Source organism: Cygnus atratus, chromosome 1 (assembly GCF_013377495.2).
Source record: "Cygnus atratus isolate AKBS03 ecotype Queensland, Australia chromosome 1, CAtr_DNAZoo_HiC_assembly, whole genome shotgun sequence".
Lineage (NCBI taxonomy): Eukaryota > Metazoa > Chordata > Aves > Anseriformes > Anatidae > Cygnus > Cygnus atratus.
Window position 1 is genome coordinate 100,972,561 of NC_066362.1, and position 24,583 is coordinate 100,997,143.

The 24,583-nt window shown below is 42.4% G+C and overlaps 1 protein-coding gene across 1 annotated transcript in view; it reads right to left on the bottom strand.

The window, feature by feature from the left end:
- CLCN1 (chloride voltage-gated channel 1) overlaps positions 1 to 20,720 on the bottom strand; it is a 41,416-nt gene extending 20,696 nt beyond the window's left edge. Inside the window, exons 1-8 of the mRNA XM_035546114.1 lie at positions 20,514 to 20,720; positions 11,506 to 11,659; positions 10,872 to 11,003; positions 9,248 to 9,376; positions 9,010 to 9,143; positions 8,597 to 8,674; positions 4,094 to 4,172; positions 1,900 to 2,025 (exon numbers count right to left, since the gene is read on the bottom strand). Coding sequence (XP_035402007.1) covers positions 1,900 to 2,025; positions 4,094 to 4,172; positions 8,597 to 8,674; positions 9,010 to 9,143; positions 9,248 to 9,376; positions 10,872 to 11,003; positions 11,506 to 11,659; positions 20,514 to 20,720 — 1,039 coding nt within the window. The remainder of the gene's footprint in view (positions 1 to 1,899; positions 2,026 to 4,093; positions 4,173 to 8,596; positions 8,675 to 9,009; positions 9,144 to 9,247; positions 9,377 to 10,871; positions 11,004 to 11,505; positions 11,660 to 20,513) is intronic.
- Positions 20,721 to 24,583: the final 3,863 nt, after the last annotated feature.

A 24,583-nucleotide genomic window follows, 5' to 3' on the forward strand; every position in this document is an offset into this window, starting at 1 on the left:
TGCGTCACATCAGCAAAAGCACAACCAGAAAATTGAGGTATTCCCTTTTATATGGCACTGATGAGGCCACGTCTAGAAAACTTGGTACAAAAGAAATATTTCAAAACTGGAGACAGTCCAGTGGTGAGCCCCAAGATGGTCCAGAACATGGGGCACACAATGCACAGGAAGAGACTGCAGGAACTAGGTATATTCAGCTTGAAAACGAGAAGGCCAAAGGAGGCTCCAATAGCTATCTCTTGCTACCCCATGGGGAGGTTGTAAACACACAGTGAAAGGAAAAGAGGCATTGGTCACAGCTTATATTATATGTTATACATATATATATTATATGTGCCTACCTCACACAAAGGCATTCTGAGTCATAGTAGTATTCACACAGAAAACTAGTGCAAAGTCACCAGTTTACCTACCAAGTGCATAACTTTTGACAGCAGACAAGACTAGAGATTATGAAGACATGAGAGAGGGCCCTAATAAAAATTGTTGCATGAACAATGACTGAAAAGACTGGGCTTGTAACTTTCAGAAGAAAATGAGAAAGAGAAGACATGAAAGATAAGTCAGAGCACGCGTGATGAAAGACCATAAAAATAATAGATGTCTGGTCTAGACAAAAGTTTCTAATTCTCTAATATGAGGATGAAGACACTGACCATATAGACAATGAAAATTCAGAACTATGAAAAGGAATCATTTTCCATAGACAATTTGATCATGGAAATTTTTAACCCAGTCAGCCACTGAAGCACAATATAAGGAGCCATTCATATTGGTGTTAAAGCTGCTTGGATGATTTTGAAGAAGGGACAATAAGTAAGATGCTCCAGGATTAAGCTGGTTTCTAATGATTTAAGAGATCAGCAGGGGAGTTAGAGTAGATGAAGTGAAGGATAGGGCATTATCTCCTGTCATCTGTCTTCAAATTTCTTATATCTTTCTCTGGAAAGAACAGAGAGAGGTGTTCTTCTGACAGATCTGATAGTTGAATACACCTTAACACGAGGCAGTATTTCACAGACAAAGACATAGGCACTCTCTATATTCAAGACAGTAGAGTATTCAAGCCAAAAAATGTTTTAGCACAGAAAAAATCCAACTCTGTGAAGTCATTAAGTTTTAAGAAAGGGAAGTGACCACATGAAGCTAATACCAGAAAAACAGATAAAAGTGTAAGAATAAAAGAGATATATATGTTATTAAAATGAGAAGTTTACAAAGAGATAGCAGTCTTCTACATCAGCTGGAACTTCATTCCCACAGTATCTGCAATGGTTTTCTGAACAAGCTTATTCTATGCTATTTCTGTCTGCACAAATATTGCACTCATCCCTTTCAGTTGAGACACTTATTTTTTTCTACCAGAGCTACAGTTGAAGCAAGTACAATTTGACCTTTCAGTACTCAGGAACTTCAGTCAGACCCCAACAGTTTTGCAGCCTCCTAATCATTCTATCATCCCAATTTTTGAGACTACTTTTTGCTTTGTTTGCTTCTAGTCAAGAGGTGACTAAAGCAGACCATGGTGTTTCCAGTGGGGCACAGCAACATACTCTGCAATAGGTATTACCTCCTCTGTGATGAGATACCTCTATGTTTGCAGCCTTGATGTTATGCTGACCAGATGCAAAAAATCCCACCTCAGACACTCTCTTACTTGATGGGAAATCATATTCTGTCATTTTTTCAGTCATATACCCAGCACGCAGGAATAGGTTGGGTTATAATCTTAATGATATAACATGCTTCTTTTTCTCTTTCCTTCTATACTGCTAGACATTATATGTCATGGCAGAAGTTTCAAACATCCTAAAAGTTTATGGCTTTGAGAAAGATGGAAAATAATAAATTTATAGAACAACGTTTGTACAAAGAGAGTAGGAATGATTTTTAGCTTACCTGCATCCTTGTTCCAAACAGCAAGGACTCGGAAAATGAAGGCACTAAAGGTAGCTGCAAAGAAACCTCTCCAATAGTTGCGCACAGCAAAGTAAGTAGAAGTGACCTCAATGCTGAAAAGGACCCCTAGAAAGAGTTGGAAAGGGAGCAAAGTTAAAAAGTTAAATCAGAAGTGTAATGTCAGAAGCACAAGAGAGACTTCTAAATAGTCTTCTAAAGCTGTGGTATACAAACTTCTTTGATCACGTATCCTATCAGTAAAATATTTTTGAGTATGTACCTCAATATATGTATATTTATTTATAAATGATAAACATGTCCTACTGTACTAACATATTGGGTACATTATAAAGCATACACAAAAATAAAAATTAAAAAAGGATAAGATGATGAAATAGAGAATATTTTAAGAAAAATTTATTTCATTCATTAATGGTACAAAAAGCTTTTTGTTCTCACAAAAGCTTTTTTGTTCTCACAAAAGCTTTTTGTTCCCGGTTTAACTCTTTGTGATACAGTGATTCAAAGGTCTAGTTCTAAGTTCAGTTTATTTCAGTACTTGGTTTTAATGGTTGTCAGAGCTGAAAAAGATGCTGCAAGAAGATTGAAAGGGAAGAAGTACATCCTTCATTGCACTTACTAAATCATGATATTCATTTTTTCAATTCCATTTACCACTTAAGCACAGGTTTTTGCTGTATTTTTATTCCATAAAATATTGCTTTTATGAAAGAAGTCATTTACTGTTGAGAATATATCTTCTCTAGTAGATCTTTTCTTCATGTATTTCACTGTTGAAACAGAATCTAGCAAATACCGTAAACTGAGACACATTAGAAACATCTGTACTTTTATCAAGCTGCATAGCAAGCCTCCCACGCTCCATAATTTGTTCTGATACTTGTTGCTTCAAATCTTCAGCAATGTTTTCTGTGTCTTTCAACAGTATTTGCTGACAAAGGAATGCATTTTAGTTTCTTGTGATATTGCTTTCTGTGCATTATTCCAGCCATTTTTTACTCTGGCAGGAAGGGCATGTGTTTCCCCAGTGGGATGTGGCTTTTTGTCTTTCACTATGAAGTCAGAAACCTCAAAAAAGACTTCTAAAAATTATCATTAAGTTTAGTAAGATTTTGTGAAGTACTGGAGCAAGTAATGCATAGCTTGAAAAATCGCTGAAAAAACAGCAGAGGTTTGTCTTCACATTCTGGATGCTTAGTTTTTAAATGTCTTGCTAATTCTGATAGCTTCACGCTGTTGATAGCTAACATCTCAATGCACAATATACATCATTAACAATGGTAGAGTTAAATTCATATTTCAAATAGTTTTCTTGATAATTTTATTTCTTTATTATTTATTTATTTATTTATTTATTTATTTTGGTCAGCTTCTTGTCAGACCTGATGAGATTGTGACCATTTTTACCTCATAATGTGACAGATGAAGAGGCCACTCTGGGGGTGGAGGTGCCGGCTCTGCCATTTTCTTCTAATTTGCCTATGGTCACATTATAGGTATTGTCTTCAATCTGCAGTTTCTTTGCAGGAATCTTTTAAAGGCACTTGTTCATTTTGTGAGGGTTATTTTAGTTAACTTAAGACAATGTAATCCATACATCCATCAATCATGCGCACATAGACTGAAATACATTGCAATACACTGAATGCAAATGAACAAATGCGGGCATTACTGTCAGCCCTCTGCATTAAGCAACAACCATTCTTCACCCAGGACACCTCACATGCTGTATGTGATGTGGCCATCTGATATATGGATCAAGTGAGGCCACCAGTGTCAATATGTATATTGAATATTAGCAACGTTTTTTTTTTTTTTAATTTTAATTTTAATTTTAATTTTAATTCATTTATTTAGATAGAAAATAAATACAAATAGACATTCCAGTATTATCTCCCTATAACCTAGTGGACTGTCTAGCACACCCCCTGGGGTGTGCACATGTCAATTTGGAAACTACTGTTCTAGAGTATCTTTCCCTCTTGACCTTCAGAAGGCTGAAAATGTGGAGAAAAGACTGTGTCAGAGAAACTGGAGAGATTGGTGACATTAATGGCAAGCCGTTTTGCTCAAAGTATATGAAAGATCAAAAATAGGGTGCAGGAAAGGAGAAGAGGACTAGGCAGGAGAGGATTTAGGTACCTGAGAAAAAGGAAACAGAACAGCCACTTGCCTCCAAGTGGTGTCCCAAAGCAGCAGCCAACACCCACAGCACAACCCACAGTCAGGACATCCGTGTAATAATATGGCTGCTACTGGTGGAAGAGACAGAGAAACAGAAAAAAAAAAAAAAAAAAAAAAGGAAAGAAAGCAATGAGCAACAGAATTAGCAGGTATGGACACATGCTGTCACCCAACTCTGTCACCAATATTACATCTTAATTCTTCATTCTGAATGGCTTCAAAATATTCAAAGACTGATTCTATGTGGCACAAGACAGGCATATACATTGAGTCACATATTCAAGACACAAGGAGAAGGCAGCATCTCATCTTTCACTGAAACATGCACATTTCTTTCACTGTAGAATAAATGTCTCATGGAAAATTCTTCAGAGGGTGGACTACACATATGTATTTTATTCCATCTCTTTTACTTTGGAAGGGAATCTCAGGTTGCACATGTGCCAGAGAGTGCCTCAAAAAACCCCTGCCCTCTGAGTTTGTATGCACAAGGCACATGCATATCCACAGCAGAGTGTGGACAGCTGAAGGCTCTGTCATCCCGGATAGATGGATGGGTAGCAGCTCACATAGTAAAGGATTGTGCTTTCCTGGTGAAGACAACCACTAAAATTATAAATTTATGAGCCATCAGTGAAGTTATGAAATATAGAGTCTCTCCTGAGACAATTTTGGAGGACATGGGGAGGAGAAAATGTTCTACTCCCTTCAATATTTGGAAAAGCGGCTGAGGGCCCTAACATGCCTGAGAATGGTGAAGAGCCTTAGGGAGCACATAGGTTTTTTTTCAAGTTGTTGAAATCCTAGGTGGTGTCTAATATAAAGAACAGGAGGGTTAAACACCTGCATATTTGGTACTTTCTGTTATTACATGTCCCTAAAGCAGCCTGTTATATCTTCCATGAGAGTGGAGTTTTGAGAGAGGGCAGGCTTGTGTTACATTGGGATTCTGAGTGCCCAGGCAGAATTCTAAGGGCTAAAGGCCATGAATTCCTACTTACCTGAGCAGGTATTTGAGCCTCAACCAAGAAGTATGTCAAGGCTATGACTGTGCAGCCCAACAAAGAGGCATGGATCATTCTCTGAGCCTTAAGAATCTTTCCATACTCACAGCTTTGCCTCAGGTCACCTCTAGGTCCTCTGTGGCCTTAAGACATAATAATGTCCAGAATGGGGATGGGTTTCAGTTCAAAGTGTCTGAGATAGTATGAGGGTTGTATTATAGCCTACCAACATGGTGATTAACAGCTTGAAACATAGGGTACTTATTACATGGCCTGCATTATGGCAAGAGGTAAGTAGAGCTTAGAGCTGTTTGAAAGTGCAAAGCCTGATGAGAACAGTGTTGAAGAAACAGTATGAGATGGAGAGATCCTAGCACAGTATGGTATTACTCATACCGACTGCTGAGAAAAGTCCATAGCATACGGCATCCCCCAAAACCCAGCACCATGTCAGAGTGCCGATGCTGTGTGGCAGCATAGGAGTAACCGGAGAGACCAACATGAACAAACAAAGAGGACCAGAGTGCACTCAGAAAAAGCAGGGCTGAGCACCTTTTGCTCTTAAAGGGCCAAATTGGCTTTTCAAATGCATTTTGAGGGCTTCTCTTTAAATACACAGGGTGGTGTTCACCAGCGACAACATCAAGAAGTTATATTCCATTGGCAATATGATGTATAGTAGCAAATCATATCCTGGACTAAGGTCAGGTAAAGATTACATGACTCCCAGGTAATGGAAATCACATTCTGCAATTTGGTGTGATTCTATAAAAGGAACCCAACTATGGCTGCAAAAATTATGATTTCAGTTCATTCTCACACTGAATTGTCACAGACTCACAGCAACATTTAGCCTGGAAGGTATCTCTAGAAGATTCTCCAACTCCCTGCTCAGTGTTGTGCTAACTCCAAGAGTCAGTCAGCGTGCTCAGGTTCTTGTCCAGGTAAGTCCTGAACATCTCCAAAGGTGCAGATTCTCTAGACCATGTGGGCATCCATGCCATTGGTGAACCACCCTTGGGGGAGGGGAACATCTTCTTTATACACGGTCAGAATTTCCCTTGTTGCAAGTTGTACCCCTTTCCTCTTCCACTGTGCCCCTCTGAAAAGAGCCTGGCTTAATCTTATTTAAAATCCCCCTTTAGGTGGTTGATGATACCATTTAGACAATCCCCCTTTAGCCTTTTCTCCTTTACACTGAGCAAAAACAGCTTCCTTAGCTCTCCTCATCCATCGTTACTCCAGCCTCCCAACCATCTTCTTGGCCATCCAAGCCTCTTTTACATGGGGAGCCCCAAACTTTCCACACTGATATTTTTGTTCTCCAGTCCATTGTTGAAGGTAGTTTTCTGTTCATTTTATCACTCCCTGTCACAGTTGTCATCATCCCCTGCTGTTAGGTGATGCCACTTAAGGGAAGTTTTTTTAATTTCTGTTCTCTACAGCATCTTTATTATTTTCTGGACAGAGTGTGGGGCTCTCCAAGTTGAACAATGTCCATGGTAGAAACGACTGAACAAGATGGACAAGGGGATCAGGTGCACTCTTAGTAAGTTTGCAGACTACACCAAGTTGGGTGCAAGTGTTGATCTGCTCGAGGGTAGGAAGGATCTACAGAGGGATCTAGATAGGCTGGACTGATGGGCTGAGGCCAACTGTATGAAGCTCAACAAGGTTAAGTGCCAGGTCTTGCACTTGGGGCACAACAACCCCATGCAGCGCTACAGGCTGGGGGGAGAGTGGCTGGAAAGCTGCCTGGCTGAAAGGGGCCTGGAGTTACTGGTTGATAGGCAGCTGAATATGATCCAGCAGTGTGCTCAGGTGGCCAAGAAGGCCAACAGCATCCTGGCTTGTATCAGAAATAGCATGGCTAGCAGGACTAGGGAAGTGACTGTCCCTTTGTACTTGGCTCTGGTGAGGCCACACCTTGAATACAGCGTTCAGTTTTGGGCCTCTCACTACAAGGACATCAAGGTGCTAAAGCGTGTCCAAAGAAGGGAAATGAAGCTGGTGAAGGGTCTAGAGAACAAGTCTTATGAGGAGCAGTTGGGGTTATTTACCCCAGAGAAAAGGGTTATTTACCCTAGAGAAAAGAATACTCAGGGGAGACCTTATTGCACTCTACAACTACCTCAACGGAGGTTGTAGTGGGGTGGGTGTCAATCTCTTCTCCCAAGCACTAAGTGGTAAGACAAGGGGAAATGGCCTCAAGTTGCTCCAGGCAAGGTTTAGGTTGGATATTAGGGAAAAATTCTTCACTGAAAGGGTTGTGAAGCAATAGAACAGACTGCCCAGGGAAGTGGTTGAGTCACGATCCCTGGAGTTATTCAAAAGATGTGTTGATGTGTTGCTTATGGACATGGTTTAGTGGTAGACTTGGCAGTGCTAGGTTAACGGTTGGACTTAGTGATCTCTGAAGTCTTTTCCAACCTAAATGATTCTATGATTCTGTGATTCTAAGATGTGTTATTAGAAAAGTTAAAGTTGTCACTTTTTTGTGGCCTTTGCAAGATCATGATCTTCCTTTCTTTCACTGCCACCAGTTATGTGAGAAAAGAAAGAACTTGTGATGCTAGAGGAACGGAGAACCTGCTTGAAGCAGGAGATCTCACAGCAAGAGACTGAGTTTTACATTAAATGTCACATATAGGAAGTCAACTTGCCTCCAAGAGGAGCCCCGAAGCAACATCCAACTCCAACTGCGCAAGCCGCCACCAGGAGTTCGAGCTGCCTGTGCACATTCTGGAACAGAGAGTGCAGCCAGAGAAAGGCATGCTGGGATTAGAGGTAGCAAAGCCAAAGAGTTAGGATCCAAAACAACAAAACAAAGCAACAGCCAGCAGCAAATTCAGCCGTTACAAATAGCAGGCCCTGTACATTTTAGTCCAGTCTTTAGTGACTCAGTTGGTCTCCAACAGTGAGATTTGGTCCTTACGCATAGACAAGATCAAGTAAAACAGCACCTGCTATTGTATTACAAAGCCAGTTACTGCTAGGAGTTTGTATGTAAAGCAATTCCCAAATGTATTATTTTTTTTGCAACTAGTCAATACATCATTCAGCCTCCAGAGGCCGTTCTGTAATAGCAAAAGCCTACAGGCAGTGTCAGTGGCTATAATTAGTAATGCCTTACACATTCTGTCTTAAAGACAAATTGATCTTTGTCTATAGCTACTTAAGAAGGTTTTTTTTGTTGTTTTTTTTTTTTTACACAGACGGTCACAGTGGAAACATATCAGCATTGTGAGACTGAAAACTTGTCAAATGCGTATTCTTTACCAGCCTCTGTAATGTGGTAGGTAACACACCTGGTTGGTCCTGCACAGCTGTTTGACTGTATAATTGTCCTCCCACTACCACTTTTTTATACTGCTCTATAACAGCATGTTGCATTTCAATTCATATGTTCCCTCTGTGGTTTGTCGCCTACCAATGTGTCTTAGGAGTTTAGCCTGTGGAAGAGCTGCACGCAGAAACATGTGCCTTACCTCATACACACCACAGAAAATTGACATAAACTTGCTGAGTACTGCTGCACAGATACTAGCAATATGCACAAAAGGACCCTGCAAGAGAAGAGGAGGAGAAAATAAGAGAGGGTTACCCTCTGTCACTGGTAACCAGGTGCAGATCTCATAATTTCTCTTTGGCCACCTCAGACAGTTCTTCAGTATTTTTTTTTCCTCTTGGAAGCTACCTGACTTGAGTGCTTTGATTTTTTCTATATCAAGTCTTTCATAGTGGAAAGAAAATGGCCAGAGGAAAGTAAGTGTTGCTTGGAAGAGCAGAGCTTTGAGAAGAGGAAAGGTGCCAAAGAAAAGGAAAGACTCTTCTTGTACAGACAACTCCTCCCACTGCCTAGACCCTGGCCACTACTGCATATGAAGATAGCAATATTTACCTCTTTCCCCACAGGCAGGCCGCTTCCAAGTCCAGCTGTGAGGCCCACAACTTTGGCCACAAAAGCTTTGAGAGTGAGATATTCTTTGAGGACCACTCCCCTCATAATTGTCTTGAGCTCTGGGATCCCAGACCCTGAAAACAGCAACAGAGCAGAGGATATAGAAAACTCACAAGCAAATGGAATAAAAAAAAAAGAGACAGACATAAACCAATTATGCCATGCCTTCTGCCCTCACCAACAGCCTGTGGAGAGACGAGGTGGCAAAAAATGGCCGCAAACAGAATGAGAACAAGTGGGTATGTGACCCACGCCAGATACTGCATAGGAATATTCGGGTGTAGCTCTTTGTACATCCACTTGTAGGCTGTAGACAGACAAACAAAAAAATTGTCATTAACCACAGCTGCTCCAAGCAGGCTGATAAACATTAACAATCAAAAGCACACACCCGCTAAACCTGTCCAATCTAAATTTTCCTGAGAAATGCTATCTGTAAGTCCTAATTTTATAGGTTAAGCAGGGTAAAGCTTTGTTGCATTTTAAGTACAAGATCCCAAATAGTACATGCACTCTGCAGGAATGGATAGAAGTGGTTCTTTGCTCTTAGATACTATTAATAACTGTGCCATAATGTGGCATTAGAAGAGGTGCATTACTTTGCACTTTTGAGGGTGAATTTCCATGTAGGGTCTTCTCATTTTGCAGCTGGAGGACCATATATGGGCCCTGAAGGGCAGTGAAGTGGTCCACTAACAGCTAGTGTCCTCTCCTCCATCTCAGTCCCAGGAAAAATTGTTCCTTCTTAAAAACTATCTTAGAAGTCATGCTTATGCTTTGCCTTCTAGAGCAGCAGCATGAGGGGAGTGGTGCCAACTGTTACAACAGCAGCGGTACTGCTACTTAGTTGGGTCCAACAGCATGAACTGCCCAGGGAGAAGGCAAAGAATCCAAAGAACTCACTTGCAGAAAGTATAAAGGACAAGGGGCCTCTGAGATTAACAGGTTAAGCCATGTGGGGAAGACATAAAGGAAGGAACACCGGGCTGAGGAGATATTGGGAGCTTTGTCGAAGTACAGTGTCTGGTGGACATCAGCAGCAAAGAGCACTGAGAGGAAAGGATTTGGTGTGTGTGTGCAGGTTGGGACTGGGACACTAAGGGTAAGGACAAAGGAACAGTGGAATTAAAAGGATGAGGGCAATGTTGTATGTGTGTGCACAGAGATGGGGGGAAGGGACACTGAAAGATCTTGTTATAGCTGGCAAAGTGGACAGGAACAACAGGAAAGTTGCAGAGAAGGAACATAAGCCAGTGATTAGGAAATCTTTGTGAAAAAAAAAAGCCCAAGGAAAGAGCACTATGGGACCAGGTAGCAGAAAACTGCAGAGCACCATATAAATAAAAATTGGGAAGAACAATAATCAAGTTAAAAACAGGAAAACAAACAAACTCAAAAACACAGTATCAGGTGGGCATCTAAGGGCTCCTTTCCCTCCCCACCCACATGTGCTCAGCAGACCTGAGGAGGACGGGAGCCAGTATACCAGGAGTATAATTAACATCTCCCTGTGCCCCTACACATACAAGAGAGCAGGAGGGAAAGGGAGTAAGAATAATGGGTTGTCTTTTACTCACACACATATCTTTTGTTCCCTTCCCACTTACACTTCCAAATTTTTGCCTATGATCACTTTAAAGAAGCTTTTCCTAGTTAACCTTTTCTCTACTGTGTTGCAAGTAACTTCCTAGGCAGCTGGGGGGTGAAGATGGGACACTGATGTTAAAGGAGGAACATTGGTTACCAGGCTTTGTAAAACATTCATACTATTTATACTTTTGCAACACCTGAATGAGACCCACCCTGTAGGCTCTTTGCACTGGCATAGTCCATTCCCCAGCTCACCAACGCCATGACCAGTCCCAACAGAACCAAGAAAATCCAGTCCTCTCCAAGCTTCCTGGTGATGTATTTCTGGATGCGTCTAGCACAGGCTGTGTAGGGAAGAGTGAACCAGAAAAACTGAGGCAACAGATGAAGCCTGTATCTCCTATGCTGAGAACTCTTTTCTCCTATGCTGAAAACTGACTACAGTAATGATTTATTTGGGCTTGGTGTTGAAGGACTGTTACCCAGCCCTTTCTTACAGTCTTGCAAAATTCTTTGAACTTTCAAATATTAAAAAAAAAAGGGGGGGGGAGGGCTTAATTTAACATCTTGTGCACTAGCAGCTTAAGTTTTTTTCCTCCTCTTATAGAGATCTGTTGTGGGAGAAAAGATTAAATTTGGAACTGGTCTTCTTTCCAAAGAGAACTTGGTTAATCCTAGGGTGAAAGTTGACATGCAAATCTCTTTTAAATCCAATGTGATTCCTTTTCCTTTCTTCTCTACTTCTCCCCAAAGTTTCCTTGTCTTTTTGCCTTGCTTAAATTCCATCTCTCTGGCTGGTCCACCCAATATCTGTTCACAGAGTAATCAAGGATAAATTATTCCCACCTTGACATTTGGAATAGTGCTCTTCTTTTATATCTACTTGACTCTGTCGTTTCAGGGGTCTTTCCTTGTTCTTTTGGGTCTGCCTTGTATTCAGTAGTTTTGCTGCTTCCTTCTCTGCAAAGTCAGTTATCTGGTCTGTGTATTGGCCATAAAGCTAGAAGAGCAGAAAGCAAGAGAGATCAAAAGGAAGAGGTAAGGCAAATGCTCCTTCACAAGTATCATTAAAGATGAAAAGACATATCTACTACAGTCAGCGGTGCGGACTCAAATGTACCCAGGCAGGGAGACAGAGACCCAGAAAGTGTCAGACAGAGGCAGCTTATATATAGATATATATATAGATATATATATATTTCTTTATCTTTTTCCTTTTCTTGTTGCATTTTTTTTTTTAGGGGGGTGGAACAAGCTATGATCACAGAATACTAATTGCTTTCTAACATCATCAGAAAGAGCAGGCTTGGATCTGAAGGAAAAGAGATTGATCAGACTTTCTGGAAGCAAAAAAGAAGGTCAAAATAGTTCACACGAGACTGCCAGCCTTAGAGTTGTCTCATACACTTCAGCAGCACTGCAAAACAACTCTGAAGGTTTAGAGAGGTATCACACTACCAAATGGGTTGCAGGAATGGCCTGCATCTGTTCATCCTGCTGCCAAGGAATGCTTAACAGGGCATGCAGCCACTAATGATGCCTGCACTAGAAAAGCAGCAGCAGTAGCTCAGAAATATCAGATGGTACCACATACATCCCATTATTTACCCAAACCATCCTACCAAATCCCCAGGTATCTCCAACTCATGTGAATTTTATAACTACCTAATCTAGTCTTTGTCATAAAATACTAATCTTGAAATGCATTTGGTAATATGCAATTCACAAGTAGCTACATGAGCTTACCAATGACATTTCATACATGGATCTGTAGTAAACTTGGCAGTTGTGCCAGCTTGTCAAAAAGAAAACTCAGGGAAACTTGAAAGATACTGACAGTGCCCGCTTCTTTGTTTATCAGATTCACCCAGGAGCAGCTATTCTCCCTCATTCTTTCATGGTATAGATGGGAAAGATGTGTGTTTGAAAAGCTGAGAATACGTCTCCTCTTCACATGTCCTTCAATGAGCAAACTTTGTCTTTTCTGGAGCTCATGTTCCTACCTGATGCTGGGCCTGTGATCTAGGCACTTCCCACCTGCTAGAACATGACTCTCTGCCCAGCACAACATCTGCTTTTCAAAGATTTTTGATGGCAGGAGGAAAGTCAGCAAAATTAGACACTTCAGCTGGAGAATGACAGCACATATAAGAGATATGGAGCACTACCATGTGCTTACCATGTGCTTAGGAGGTACTTCTATTTGACAGCTTTGCTTCTCCTCCTTTCTAAGTAACATAGGAGATATTGCTCCTGTTTCTTTGGGATTTTCATGAACTGAAGCTTCATCTGTAGAATGGGGATAATGCAGCTGACTTATTTGTAAGAGAATTTGAGATCAGATAGAGACTCTCAGAAAGTTTAAAGCTGTAAGGCACCTCTGGGGGTTTCTCATCCAGTCCTCAACTCATAGCAAGCTAACTCCAAAGCCAGATCAGGCTGCTCATGACCTTGTCTGGGCAAGTCCTAAGCATCTCAAAGGATAGAAATTCCCCAGCTTCTCTGAGTTACTGTATTTCTAGATATCAAATATGACTGAAGATCCTGAGCAGTTTATTGCCTACAATCTGAAATAGTGCCAGAGTCCCAGAGAAACAAAGCATATGTATCAAGCATTCTTTAAGTGAGTTGAGACTAATTTGTTCTCCAGGACAAAATCTTCTTCTTTGTGTCTCAATAGACACTTGAATCATGTGCAATAACTACCTTTAAAATCCCTAGTGTTTTTTCACAGAACACACATCTAGGCTTTTTAAATTATCCTGTAACTGTAACTGGATTGGAAACTGACATATTTTACTGTAATTATTAACCCCATTATTATCAAAGCAGCCTAGCCAAATAAAGTGATACATACTCTTACCAGTGAAGTATGGCCATGCTCTGATCCCCATAATATACACAGGAAAGTGAAACATCAGTTTGAAGGACTTGCCAGCCTTCATATACAAGGTAAGCTATCACATATAGAATCCAGTCCTAAATAGCAGACTTCTTGTTTCTCTCACTGTGTCTATTTCAGCCAGCAATGCCAAGCACTGACAGATTTTAGATAAATGCATCTTTATATCACCTTAGCTAATGTTTCATTGCCTTTACATGCTCATGAGGGATGGGTTTATACCAAACAGAGCTTAATCCAAACTGTGAATTTAAACCAAACTATGAACTACCCTGCTAAGTATCATATTCAAATTAGAGTCTTCCACCTGCCCAGACGGAACACAGCATAACAGTATAGTAGTATGAATGGTAAAAGTCGTATCCTAGTTTACTGATCCTTTCTGGCTGGAAAATGATGGACTCAGGATGTGGAAGAAAAGGAACTAGTCTCAGGACACAAAGATGAAGATTTTGTCCTGGAGAACAAATTAGTCTCAACTCACTTAAAGAATGCTTGATACATATGCTTTGTTTCTCTGGGACTCTGGCACTATTCCAGATTGTAGGCAATTGTGGGACAGAGAAAGAATCAAACAATCAGAGGATGACCTTTTAGAAAAATGACGTTAGGCAAGAAATATTCTTTCTATTAGTAGACATATAAAACAAAAACTGCAACATGGTAGTGCTTACACTGTCCTCTTCTTCTGATGCTACCTCTCTGACATAAGGAGCACAGTGTTTCTGAGCACCACAATAACTGGAAAGAATTTTAAAAGATATCAATTATCACCTAGACAGTTGAGCCAGAAAAGGTACTATTATGTCTAGATTGGCTAAATTCTTAGTGAGAACATGATAATGGTGCAATAACAACAGAAGGTATAAATACTCTTGGGGGTGGGGGATTGGGTGGGGTGGTGGAGAGAGACAGAGAGAGAGAGAGAGGAACAACAAAAAACAATCCAGGGAGAAAGCACAACATAGGTATCATTCATTTTCAGGGACGAAGCTTTTACATAAAAACAGCAGGTTTGTCTTCCCCAAAAAGATGGAGAAGTTTCATTGCCTAAATAATTGAGGAAAAGATACACAGAATCTCAGAGGAAAAATATGTACAACACCACAATCTCAAAACTTTTCTGTGAGCTATTCTGATGCTCAGCACCCACTTAAAACTGCAGTCCCCTCTCAGTCCAAAGCCTAAGTTATTTCTCATGCCATTCAGACTCAACAATATATTCTCCACAGCATACTCCAGTCCTAGAATCCCTTCCCCAGTCACTACCAGTGCACGCTGTTTTTAATCTGCTGCTCCTGGCCATTGAGTCAGCTGTGGGCTCTACACACTGCTCATGCCCCTCACTTTTGCCTTGGAGACACCATTCTGTTCCTGAAAGGTTCTTACTTAGTCTTTCTGATGGATAACGTATGATCAGCCGTATTTCATCTCAAAGCCGAGACCTCCCAAAACTCATGTAATAAGTAAATTTTAATGTCAGTAAAAAGCCTAGGCTCTGCTTATTCATACAGCTACAGCTTATTTATACAGCTAACAAGACTCGTGATGGGCAGAGGGACAACAACAAAGTAATAGGTCCCCCTGAAGAAGAGAAGGCAAAGGCAAGATCTAGTAGCAGTACTCTTTACCTGAAGAGATGGAGGAGGCTGGAGAGAAAATAGAGTGAGACTTCTCAGAGGGGCACAGTGAAGGGCAAAAAGAAAAAGGCAAAAGTTGCAACACAGGGCTGTCTGAATGTGTAAAAGGAAAACATGTACCCATCCACCCCCTCCTAAGGGTGGTTCAGCACAGGAACAGGTGCCCAAGGGGGCTGGGGAATCTTCCTTCTTGGAGATTTTCAGAACTTGCTTGGACAACCTGATCTAGTGTTGGAGTGAGCCCTGCAGTGAGCAGGGCATTGTCCTAGAGACCTCCAGAAGTCCCTTCCCACCCACATCTTTCTGCAGGTCTGTGTCTGAGAAATTGGGTAGAGGTCTCAGTGGTACAAGGTTCAGTAAGATCTGTGTTTCGGAAAGGGAAACTGAAATTAGCAACCCACTAAGGACCACCTCCAGAGAGCCTTTCCCACCTACACCTTTATGTGAGTTTGTTACTCTGTAATACTGCATTGCCAAAATAATCAGTACACATCCCTCTTACTACACCCGTCTGTGTATTGCTGAGGGAGCTCTCTGCCATTTACACCCTTTCTACAGGCACAAATAAATTATCTTCTAAATACTTCACTGGTTTGAGCTGCTTGAGGAAAGGCTCTTATTTCTCATGCAGAAAGAAAACAAAATCCTACAATGTACAAGAATGTAATTTTTCATCACTGTATATTATATCATCTAATATATATCTACTGTTATCTTAATTGCCCCAAACTGTGTAAATAATTACCAATTATTATTTTATGTTATCTACTATATTATTTTAAACTATAATAAGAAGATCCCAGGCCGAAGACCAAGTTTCCACTGTTCTTTGCCCTGAGTAAGCCCAATCAAATCAAAAATCCTGTCTGAAACAGCTTCCATCCTACATATAAAACAGAAGGCAACAGCTAGCACAAGAAATTGACACAACAGAACCAAAATCTCCCTCTACCATTTTTTCACATCATAGTGGGGAAAAAAAGTCTTAGTGGGTATTCTACATGGAAACGGATGGAAGCATGTACAGCATGTTGCTTTTCATGTTAATAACTTGTGCATGTTTTTACAAGATGTATACAATAGTATGAAAGTTTATACTTTAGTTGCATGTGCATTAGCTAGCAAAATACACATATGCACAGCAAGTCTTGTTTTACAGCAATATACCTGCATACAAAGTTTCGTACATAAACCTACATGTGTAAATATGTGTTTGTTTATATAACAGGATTTTTAGGGCATATTTTCAGTAAAACGGTGAATATCTGTTTTCAAGATTGAAAATTCTGTTCACAAATGCATAATTGTTGGGGATGTTACTTCCTGAAGACATCTGTGGGAATGTAACTGATTCCTGCATGCAAGGTTTCATACATAAACCTACATGCGTAAATATGTGATTGTTTATATAACGGTATTTTAGAGTATATTTCAGTAAAACTATAAATATGGCATTCTGTTTTCAAGATTGAAAATTCTGTTCACAAATGCATAATTGTTGGGGATGTTACTTGTTGAAGACATGTATGGGAATGCATTTGATGGTCTGCTTGTTTATGCTGGAGATTGTCTACATGCATTGATTGGCATGTCTCTGGAGATGAATATAAAGAAACCCCAGTGCCAGGTAGCAAGAGCATGGAGGTAGGTTTTACTGCCTCACTGTCATCTGTGCCAGCTTGTGAGACTGGTATTAGGCATATGGGAATATTGTGTGGGGAGGATACATATACATCGGTATATTTTTGTGTATGCCAACTGAGGAATGAGATACATCTATGGGTCCTGAGGGAACTGGCAGATGTAGTTGCTAAGACACTGTCCATTGTAAGAATTAAAGTTGTGTTTTTGCAGCGGAAAATTCCACTAACGTTGCATATTCAAAAGTGACTGCGCAGGCATAACAGTGTGGGGTATGTTAAGCAGATAAGGGGACAGTGGAAGGTTCCACTGTCTCAAAATAAGGAGGATGGCTAAGAAAATCAAGACAAGCAGTTGTGGAATCAGCAAAATCAAGCAGCTAGAAAATCATGGACCCCTCCAATCATCCTCCCCCCCAGCCCAAGAAAGGAGAAATTAAAGGTTGGTCAAATAAAACTGTACATACAGGGCATAGTAACAAGCATCAGGTAGTTTGTGAACCTGTAGTACTCAGCCAATGAGGAAACAGGGGAGGAATCAAGCTTCAGGTAATAGGGGACCTAGGGCTATGATACACTTCTGCTGCATGCTCCTGCTTGCAGGATGCCCGCCATCGCAATCGCGAATAAAAATGCTACTTCACTGAGCCTGGATTATTGGCTGCAGATTGTTTCTCACACTATCATATTTGAGAAGTCATGGCAGTCTGGTGAAGCTCCCACTGACTGGAAGAGGGGAAACATAACCCCCATTTTTAAAAAGGGAAAGAAAGAAGACATGGGGAACTACAGGCCAGACAGTCTCACCTCTGTGCCTGGGAAGATCATGGAGCAGATCCTCATGGAAGCTATGCTAAGGCACATGGAAAATAAGGAGGTGACTGGTGACAGCCAACATGGGTTCACTAAGGGCAGATCATGCCTGACAAATCTGGTGGCCCTCTATGACAGGGTTACAGCATTGGTGGGTAGAGGAAGAGTAACTGACATCAATTACCTGGACTTGTGCAAAGCATTTGACTCTGCCCCCCATGATATCCTTGTCTCTAAATTGGAGAGACTTGGATTCGATGAATGGACCACTTGGTGGGTAAGGAATTGGCTGGATGGTTGCATTCAAAGAGTTGTTTGTGGTCAATGGCTTAATGTCCAGGTGGAGATCAGTAACTAGTAGTGTTCCTCAGGGGTCAGTACTGGGACTGGCACTATTTAACATCTTTGTTGCCGACATGGACAGTGAGATTGAGTGCACCCTCAGCAAGTTTGACAATGACACCAAGCTGTGTGGTGCAGACAGCATGCTGGAGGGAATGGATACCATCTAGAGGGACCTGGACAGGCTTGAGAGGTGGGCCTGTGCGAACCTCATGAAGTTCAACAAGGCCAAGTGCAAGGTCCTACATCTCGGTCAGGGCAATCCCAAGCACAAATACAGGCTGGGTGGGAAATGAATTGAGAGCAGACCTGAAGAGAAGAACGGGGGGGTGGGGGGGTGGATGTTGGTTGATGAGAATCTTGATATGAGCCGGTGATGTGCACTTGCAGCCCAGAAAGCCAACTGTATCCTAGGCTGCATCAAAAGAAGTGCAGACAACAGGTTGAGGGAGGTGATTCTCCCTCTCTACTTTGCTCCCATGAGACCCCACCTGGAGTACTGCATTCAGCTCTGGGGCCTCCAGCACAAGAATAACATGGGTCTATTAGAAAGAGACCAGAGGAGGGCCACAAAGGTGATCAAGGGGCAGGAGTGCCTATCCTATGAAGACAGGCTGAGAGAGTTGGGGTTGTTCAGCCTGGAGAAGGCTCCAAGGAGACCTTATAGGGGCCTTCCAATACCTAAAAGGGGCCTATAGGAAAGCTGGGGAGGGACTCTATCAGGCAGCGTAGTGATAGGAAAAGGGGTAATGGCTTTAAACTAAAAGGGGGTAAATTTATGTTAGATATAAGGAAGAAGTTCTTTACTATGAGGGTGGTGAGCCACTTGAACAGGCTGCCCAGAAAAGCTGTGGATGCCCCATCTGTGGAGGCTTTCACAGCCAGGTTGGATGGGGCTTTGAGCAACCCGGCCTAGTGGAAGGGAGCTGGAACTACATGATCTTTAAGGTCCCTTCCAATTCAAACCATTCTATGATTCTGATTCTGTAACGGTTCATGTAACAAAATGTGCAACTCCGTTTCCTTAAACCACCTCAGCCCTCCAGCCCACGCCACACAGGATCCGAGGGCCAGGCTGCACGGCTAGCTCTCACGACCAGGCGGCAATGCTAGCAACTGCCTATTGGCAGGGACTCTGCTGGGCATGTTTCTTAAACTCGCTGTCCCGGTATAACCCACTCGCCAGCGGGAGCTCAGCTCTAGTGGGGAGCACGCACCCCTCCATCACATCATATCCCCATTCTCACCCTGCTAGGGTAATTACTGCAGCCAAACCATTGCCTTGTGTTAATGTAAATAAAGCATGAACTACTCAAGTCAGGCCTCTGTCCAGACACCTACCAGTTTGGGGTGTTGCTTCTGAATCAGATGAGGAACGGTTTTGGAACAGTTTGGTAGAGGAAGTGTTTGCAAACTTTCAGATGTTTTAGACAGTTTCAAAAGAGAAATTCCTGGGTATGGCCATGGGACTGATTTCCGTCTTTTGCAACATGTCATATGCAATCCTCATCAGGATGCTTATCTACTGGAAGAGATTTTCTTGGTGACAAATGTGTCTTTTTTCCTATCACTGGCTCACAAAATTATTAGGGATATTAATCATATTAATGATATTAATCATTTATCTCTACCATCCCCCAGTCACTGACCTAAGTATTAGTGTAGGGGGATTTGAGAAACTTCCACTCATATTTCCCCTGTATGAATTTCACATTCACACATTCTCTCTCCCTCTTGCCACTGGACTAAATCCTACATTGCTCCAAGACCTTTTATGTCAACTTAGTCTGAGCAGACTGGTAGGAAATATGACACCAGGACTCTGCTGTAAAACCTCCTCTTTGCAGAAGGCTGTCCCAAATGGAGAGGTAAAGGAGATACAGAGGGCAATGAAACAAGAAGTCTTAAGCAGAGTACATCTATGTTATAGATATTTTTCTGAGCCACTATCTGTATGAACCAGAGTGAGAGTCAGATCAAGTTTAAGGGTTAGAAAATCCCTCACAACTCGTAGAGGAGCTACTGAAACTACCATTATACATGCATGGTTCTGCAAGCTTGATTTACTCTCTGTTCAGAACAGAGCTCTGCATGACTGTCCCTACAGCTGTGCAAATGGATATCCATCTATATACATCATTGTTCTCTTTGTTTTTATTTCCTCTCCTGCTCTACTTAATATCACTATGCAGCTGAAAGCAGATGCAGTTTCTCTTTGCATTTACATGTACATTACTCATCTGGTTGATTTTCCCCATCCCAGCTTGCCCATTCTAACTTTGTGGTCATAGCAGATGGAAATAATCCCTGACTTGAAATGCTGATTTCATTCAAAATTCTAAGCAAGACCTTGAAAATCAATGCCTTATCTGGGAGTCAACAAGAAAAAGGGAGAGTTGGTAGGACTGGGAACAGAGAGGGACATGATCTCTACAGCACCATTCTAGGAGCCCCAAGAGCCTATGTGATCCCAGTGAGACCTGAGCTGCCACAAATATCCCAGATGTCCAGCCCTACCTGTGGGTGGCTGAGAGAGTTCTCCAGGCAGTGCAGGTCGTCCCCTGTCCCCCCGGCCTCGCGTCCTGCCTCCAAGGGTATCCCGTAATGGGTGCATTTCTCAAAGCAGACATAGTCGTATTGCGGTGTGCCCCCCCACAAAGCTGACTTCGATCTGGATTCCTGCTTCATACTGTCTGAGCTCTCCATATCTCTACTCTTCCTCATGCTCAGCTGCCTCTCTGGTCCTTACCTAGAATCACCTCATGGTCTGGCCAAAGAATAGCCTCTGTGCTTTCTTCTGTTCCTTTCTTCCTTTCTTTATCTCATCAGACCACTCTGACTTGTTCTGTTCCTGTACTCCCTTTATCTCTGGCCTCCTTCTCTTCCTCCTCCTCCTCCTTGTATCTCTCTCACTTTCTCCTCCTCCTGACCAAAGGCAGTGATCACAGGGTTTAACTATATTTATAGCAACCTTCCTCTGTCACATGATTCCCCAGTGCCAGGTCTGATCTCAGCAAAAGGCACTAACTCTACCAGGATTGAATATCAGGTGTGGGTAAGAGGGGAACTCCTGAAGGAGAAGGAAGGGGAAGGGGGAGGGGAAGAGGAGGAAAGAAGGCTGTAAGAAAGAGAGAGATAGAAATACAGATGCAGAAATAGATGGGAGGAAGCAGGAATGGTTATCCAGAGGATCTCTTCCTTCGTATCTGCCCATCCTGAGCAAGCCATATTTGTAATGAAAACAATATTCAGTGGGCTTCTCTTTCTCTCTCTGGATAATAGTTGTCCAAAAGACCAAGGAACAGTCATAAAGATGACAATGCCATTAACTATGATGAGATAAAAAAAGATGGGTGGACAGTCTGTGTCCCGAGACACTTTTGCTAAGTCAATAGTCCCCAAGAGAACCTGCAAGCCCTAAGGGACAACTCCAGAATCCATTTAAACTACTGAGCACTAGAGCTTAATCTCAGTCTTTCCATATGCCCTTATAGTGAACAATTTCACTTTTGGAGAACGTCACTAGAATGCTCTGTGAGTATTCAGTTACGAATTTATTCTTCTTGATGATCACTTTTCCACAAGCTAATGCATTCAACAGCTTCTCCTCTCCACTCTGCCATTCATTTCTCAGCCAGGCAAAAAACAAACAAACAAACAAAAACCAATGAGTTCAGAGACCACTAGTTAGTTACCAGTCAGTGATAGAAATGAGAGGCATGTTTCAGTACCATGGTCCTATAGACACCTCCCAGTACTGCCAGTGTCCTGCCCATAACCATATGCCTTTTGATGGCTATTTTTCAGCAAAACACAGAGTGTTCACAATACTAGAAAACGTATGAAAGGAAAGGAGAAAACACATGCCTCAAACACAGTCACTAACGAGCTGTTTTAGCAGCTAGACATCAGGAAGATTAGGCTAGACATCAGGCAGATTAGGCTAGACATCAGGAAGAGGTTCTTCACTGAGATGGTTGTCACACACTGGAACAGGCTCCCCAGGGAAGTAGTCACTGCACCAAGCCCGTCGGAGTTTAAGAAGCATTTGGACTGTGCACTTAGTCACTTGGTCTAAAATTTTGGGTAGACCTGTGTGGTGCCAGGAGTTGGACTCAATGATTCTTATGGGTCCCTTCCAACTCAGGATGTTCTATGATTCTATGATTCTAAGATTCTATGCTATTAATTCCTTCTTCCTTTTCTGGTACACAAGTTCACACTTTCTACAGGGTAATATACCTCATTTAGTGCACTGAACAGTAGACTGACAACTATACAGATGAAAATGAACAATCAATATGCACAGAGTGGTACATGTGTACATTCTAATATGGGCAGCTAAGAACCTAGCATTCACCTAATCTCCCATGGGAGAACACTTATAAAACAGTCTTCGCACCTCTCATCTCTGTATCCAGGTATTGCCTACCAAGGAAAAGACTGAGAAATAAAATTCACCATTCCAGTAAATGAAAAAATATATGCCATCTGCAGAGATACAGGATTTCTGCCACATTATTTCTTGTCTCCTGAACACTAATCTTATCATATTCCACAGATTATAAATCACCCCTCCCACCTTTCACCCAAGAGGTAAGCACTTTACCAGCTGTCTTGGCACCATTGTTGGATCAATGGGCAGAGGCCAATGGGATGAGGTTCAACATGGCTAAACACCGGATCCAGCACTTGGAGCACAACAACCACATGAAATGTTACAAGCGTGGGGCGGAGTGGCTGGAAAGCTGTGCAGAAGAAACAAATCGGAGGGGGGGGTGGGGGGGGGGTTGGTCAACACTCAGCTGAACATGAGCCAGCAGTGTGCTCAGGTGGCCAAGAAGGCCAACAGCATCCTGGCTTGTATCAGAAATAGTGTGGCCAGGGAGGTGATCGTCACCCTGTACTCTGCTCTGGTGAGGCCGCACCTCGAGTGCTGTGTTCAGTTTTGGGTCCCTCACTACAAGAAAGACATTGAGGCCCTGGATTGTGTCCAGAGAAGGGCTACGAAGCTGTTGAAGGGCCTGGAACACAAGTCCTATGAGGAGTGGCTGAGGGAACTGGGGTTGTTTAGTCTGGAGAAGAGGAGGCTCAGGGGAGATCTTGTTGCTCTCTCCAACAACCTGAAAGGAAGTTGTGGGGAGCTGGGGGTAGGCCTCTTCTCACAGATAGCTAGTGGTAAGACAAGAGAGAATGGCCTCAAGTTGTGCCAAGGGAAGTTCTGGTTGGAAATTAGGAGAAATTTCTACTCAGAAGGAGTGATCAGACATTGGAGTGGGTTGCCCAGGGAGGTGGTGGAGTCATCATCCCTGGGGATGTTTAAGGAAAGACTGGATATGGTACTTTAGAGTTATGGTTTAGTGGGTGATTTTGGTGGTAGGGAGATGGTTGGATCAGATGATCTTTTAGGTCTTTTCCAACATTATTGATTCTATGATTCTATGATTAACAGCCTCTCTATTCCACAAAGTACCAACAATATTCCATCACGGCCTCTTTGATACTAACCTAGTTAAATTCAAAGTGTAAGCACATGTAGAAGGAGAGTGTCTGCTCCTTTAAGGGTACCTGGTCAAGGACCATTTTCCAAAGCAACAAGGGATAATAAGAAAGGCAGGAAGTGATGGGAACCAAATCTGGTCAGTAACACTAATTTATGAGAGCAGGGGAGAGTGTAGAAATGTTTAGGCCAGTGGGGTTATCTAATGGAGGGCTTCTAAGCTGGGAGACAATCACAAAAACCAAGCTTCCCAGTCACACTAATTGGGGGCCTAACAAACTACAGGTGCCACTTCCAGGAAGGATGAACCTTGCAACTGATAAGACTGTGAACCAGGGGGCCCTGGACTGGGAGTGTACAGAAATTGCAGAGCTCTGCAAACCCTGTTGTGGTTTAGCCCGGCTGGCAGCCAAACACCACACAGCCGTTCGCTCACCCTCCCCCCTCCCTCTCCGGGATGGGGGAGAGAAACGGGAAAGTGAAGCCTGTGAGTTGAGATAAGGACAGTTTATTAAGACAGGGAAAATAATAACAATAATAATAATAATAATAATAATAATAATAGTAATAATGTGTACAAAGCGATGCACAATGCAATTGCTCACCACCCGTTGACCAATGCCCAGCCTATCCCCGAGCAGCCGGCCCCCCCACCCCGGCTAGCCACCCCTATATATTGTTCAGCATGACGTCAGATGGTATGGAATACCCCTTTGGCCAGTTTGGGTCAGCTGTCCTGGGTCTGTCCCCTCCCAGCTCCTGCTGCACCCCCAGCCTGCTCGCTAGCAGGACAGAGCGAGAAGCTGAAAAGTCCTTGGCTTGGTGTAAGCATTGCTCTACAACAATTAAAACATCAGCATGTTATCAGCGCTCTTCTCATCCTAATCCAAAACATAGCACCCTGCCAGCTACTAGGAGGAAAATTAACTCTGTCCTACCTGAAACCAGGACAACCCATGGATGGTGTGTAGGGATAAGGGGTAGTAGGAGGAACCAAGAGGTTGAAAAGAGGTACAAAAGGGCCGGTGAGTGTAAAAACACAGAATCACAGAATCATCTAGGTTGGAAGAGACCTCCAAGATCATCT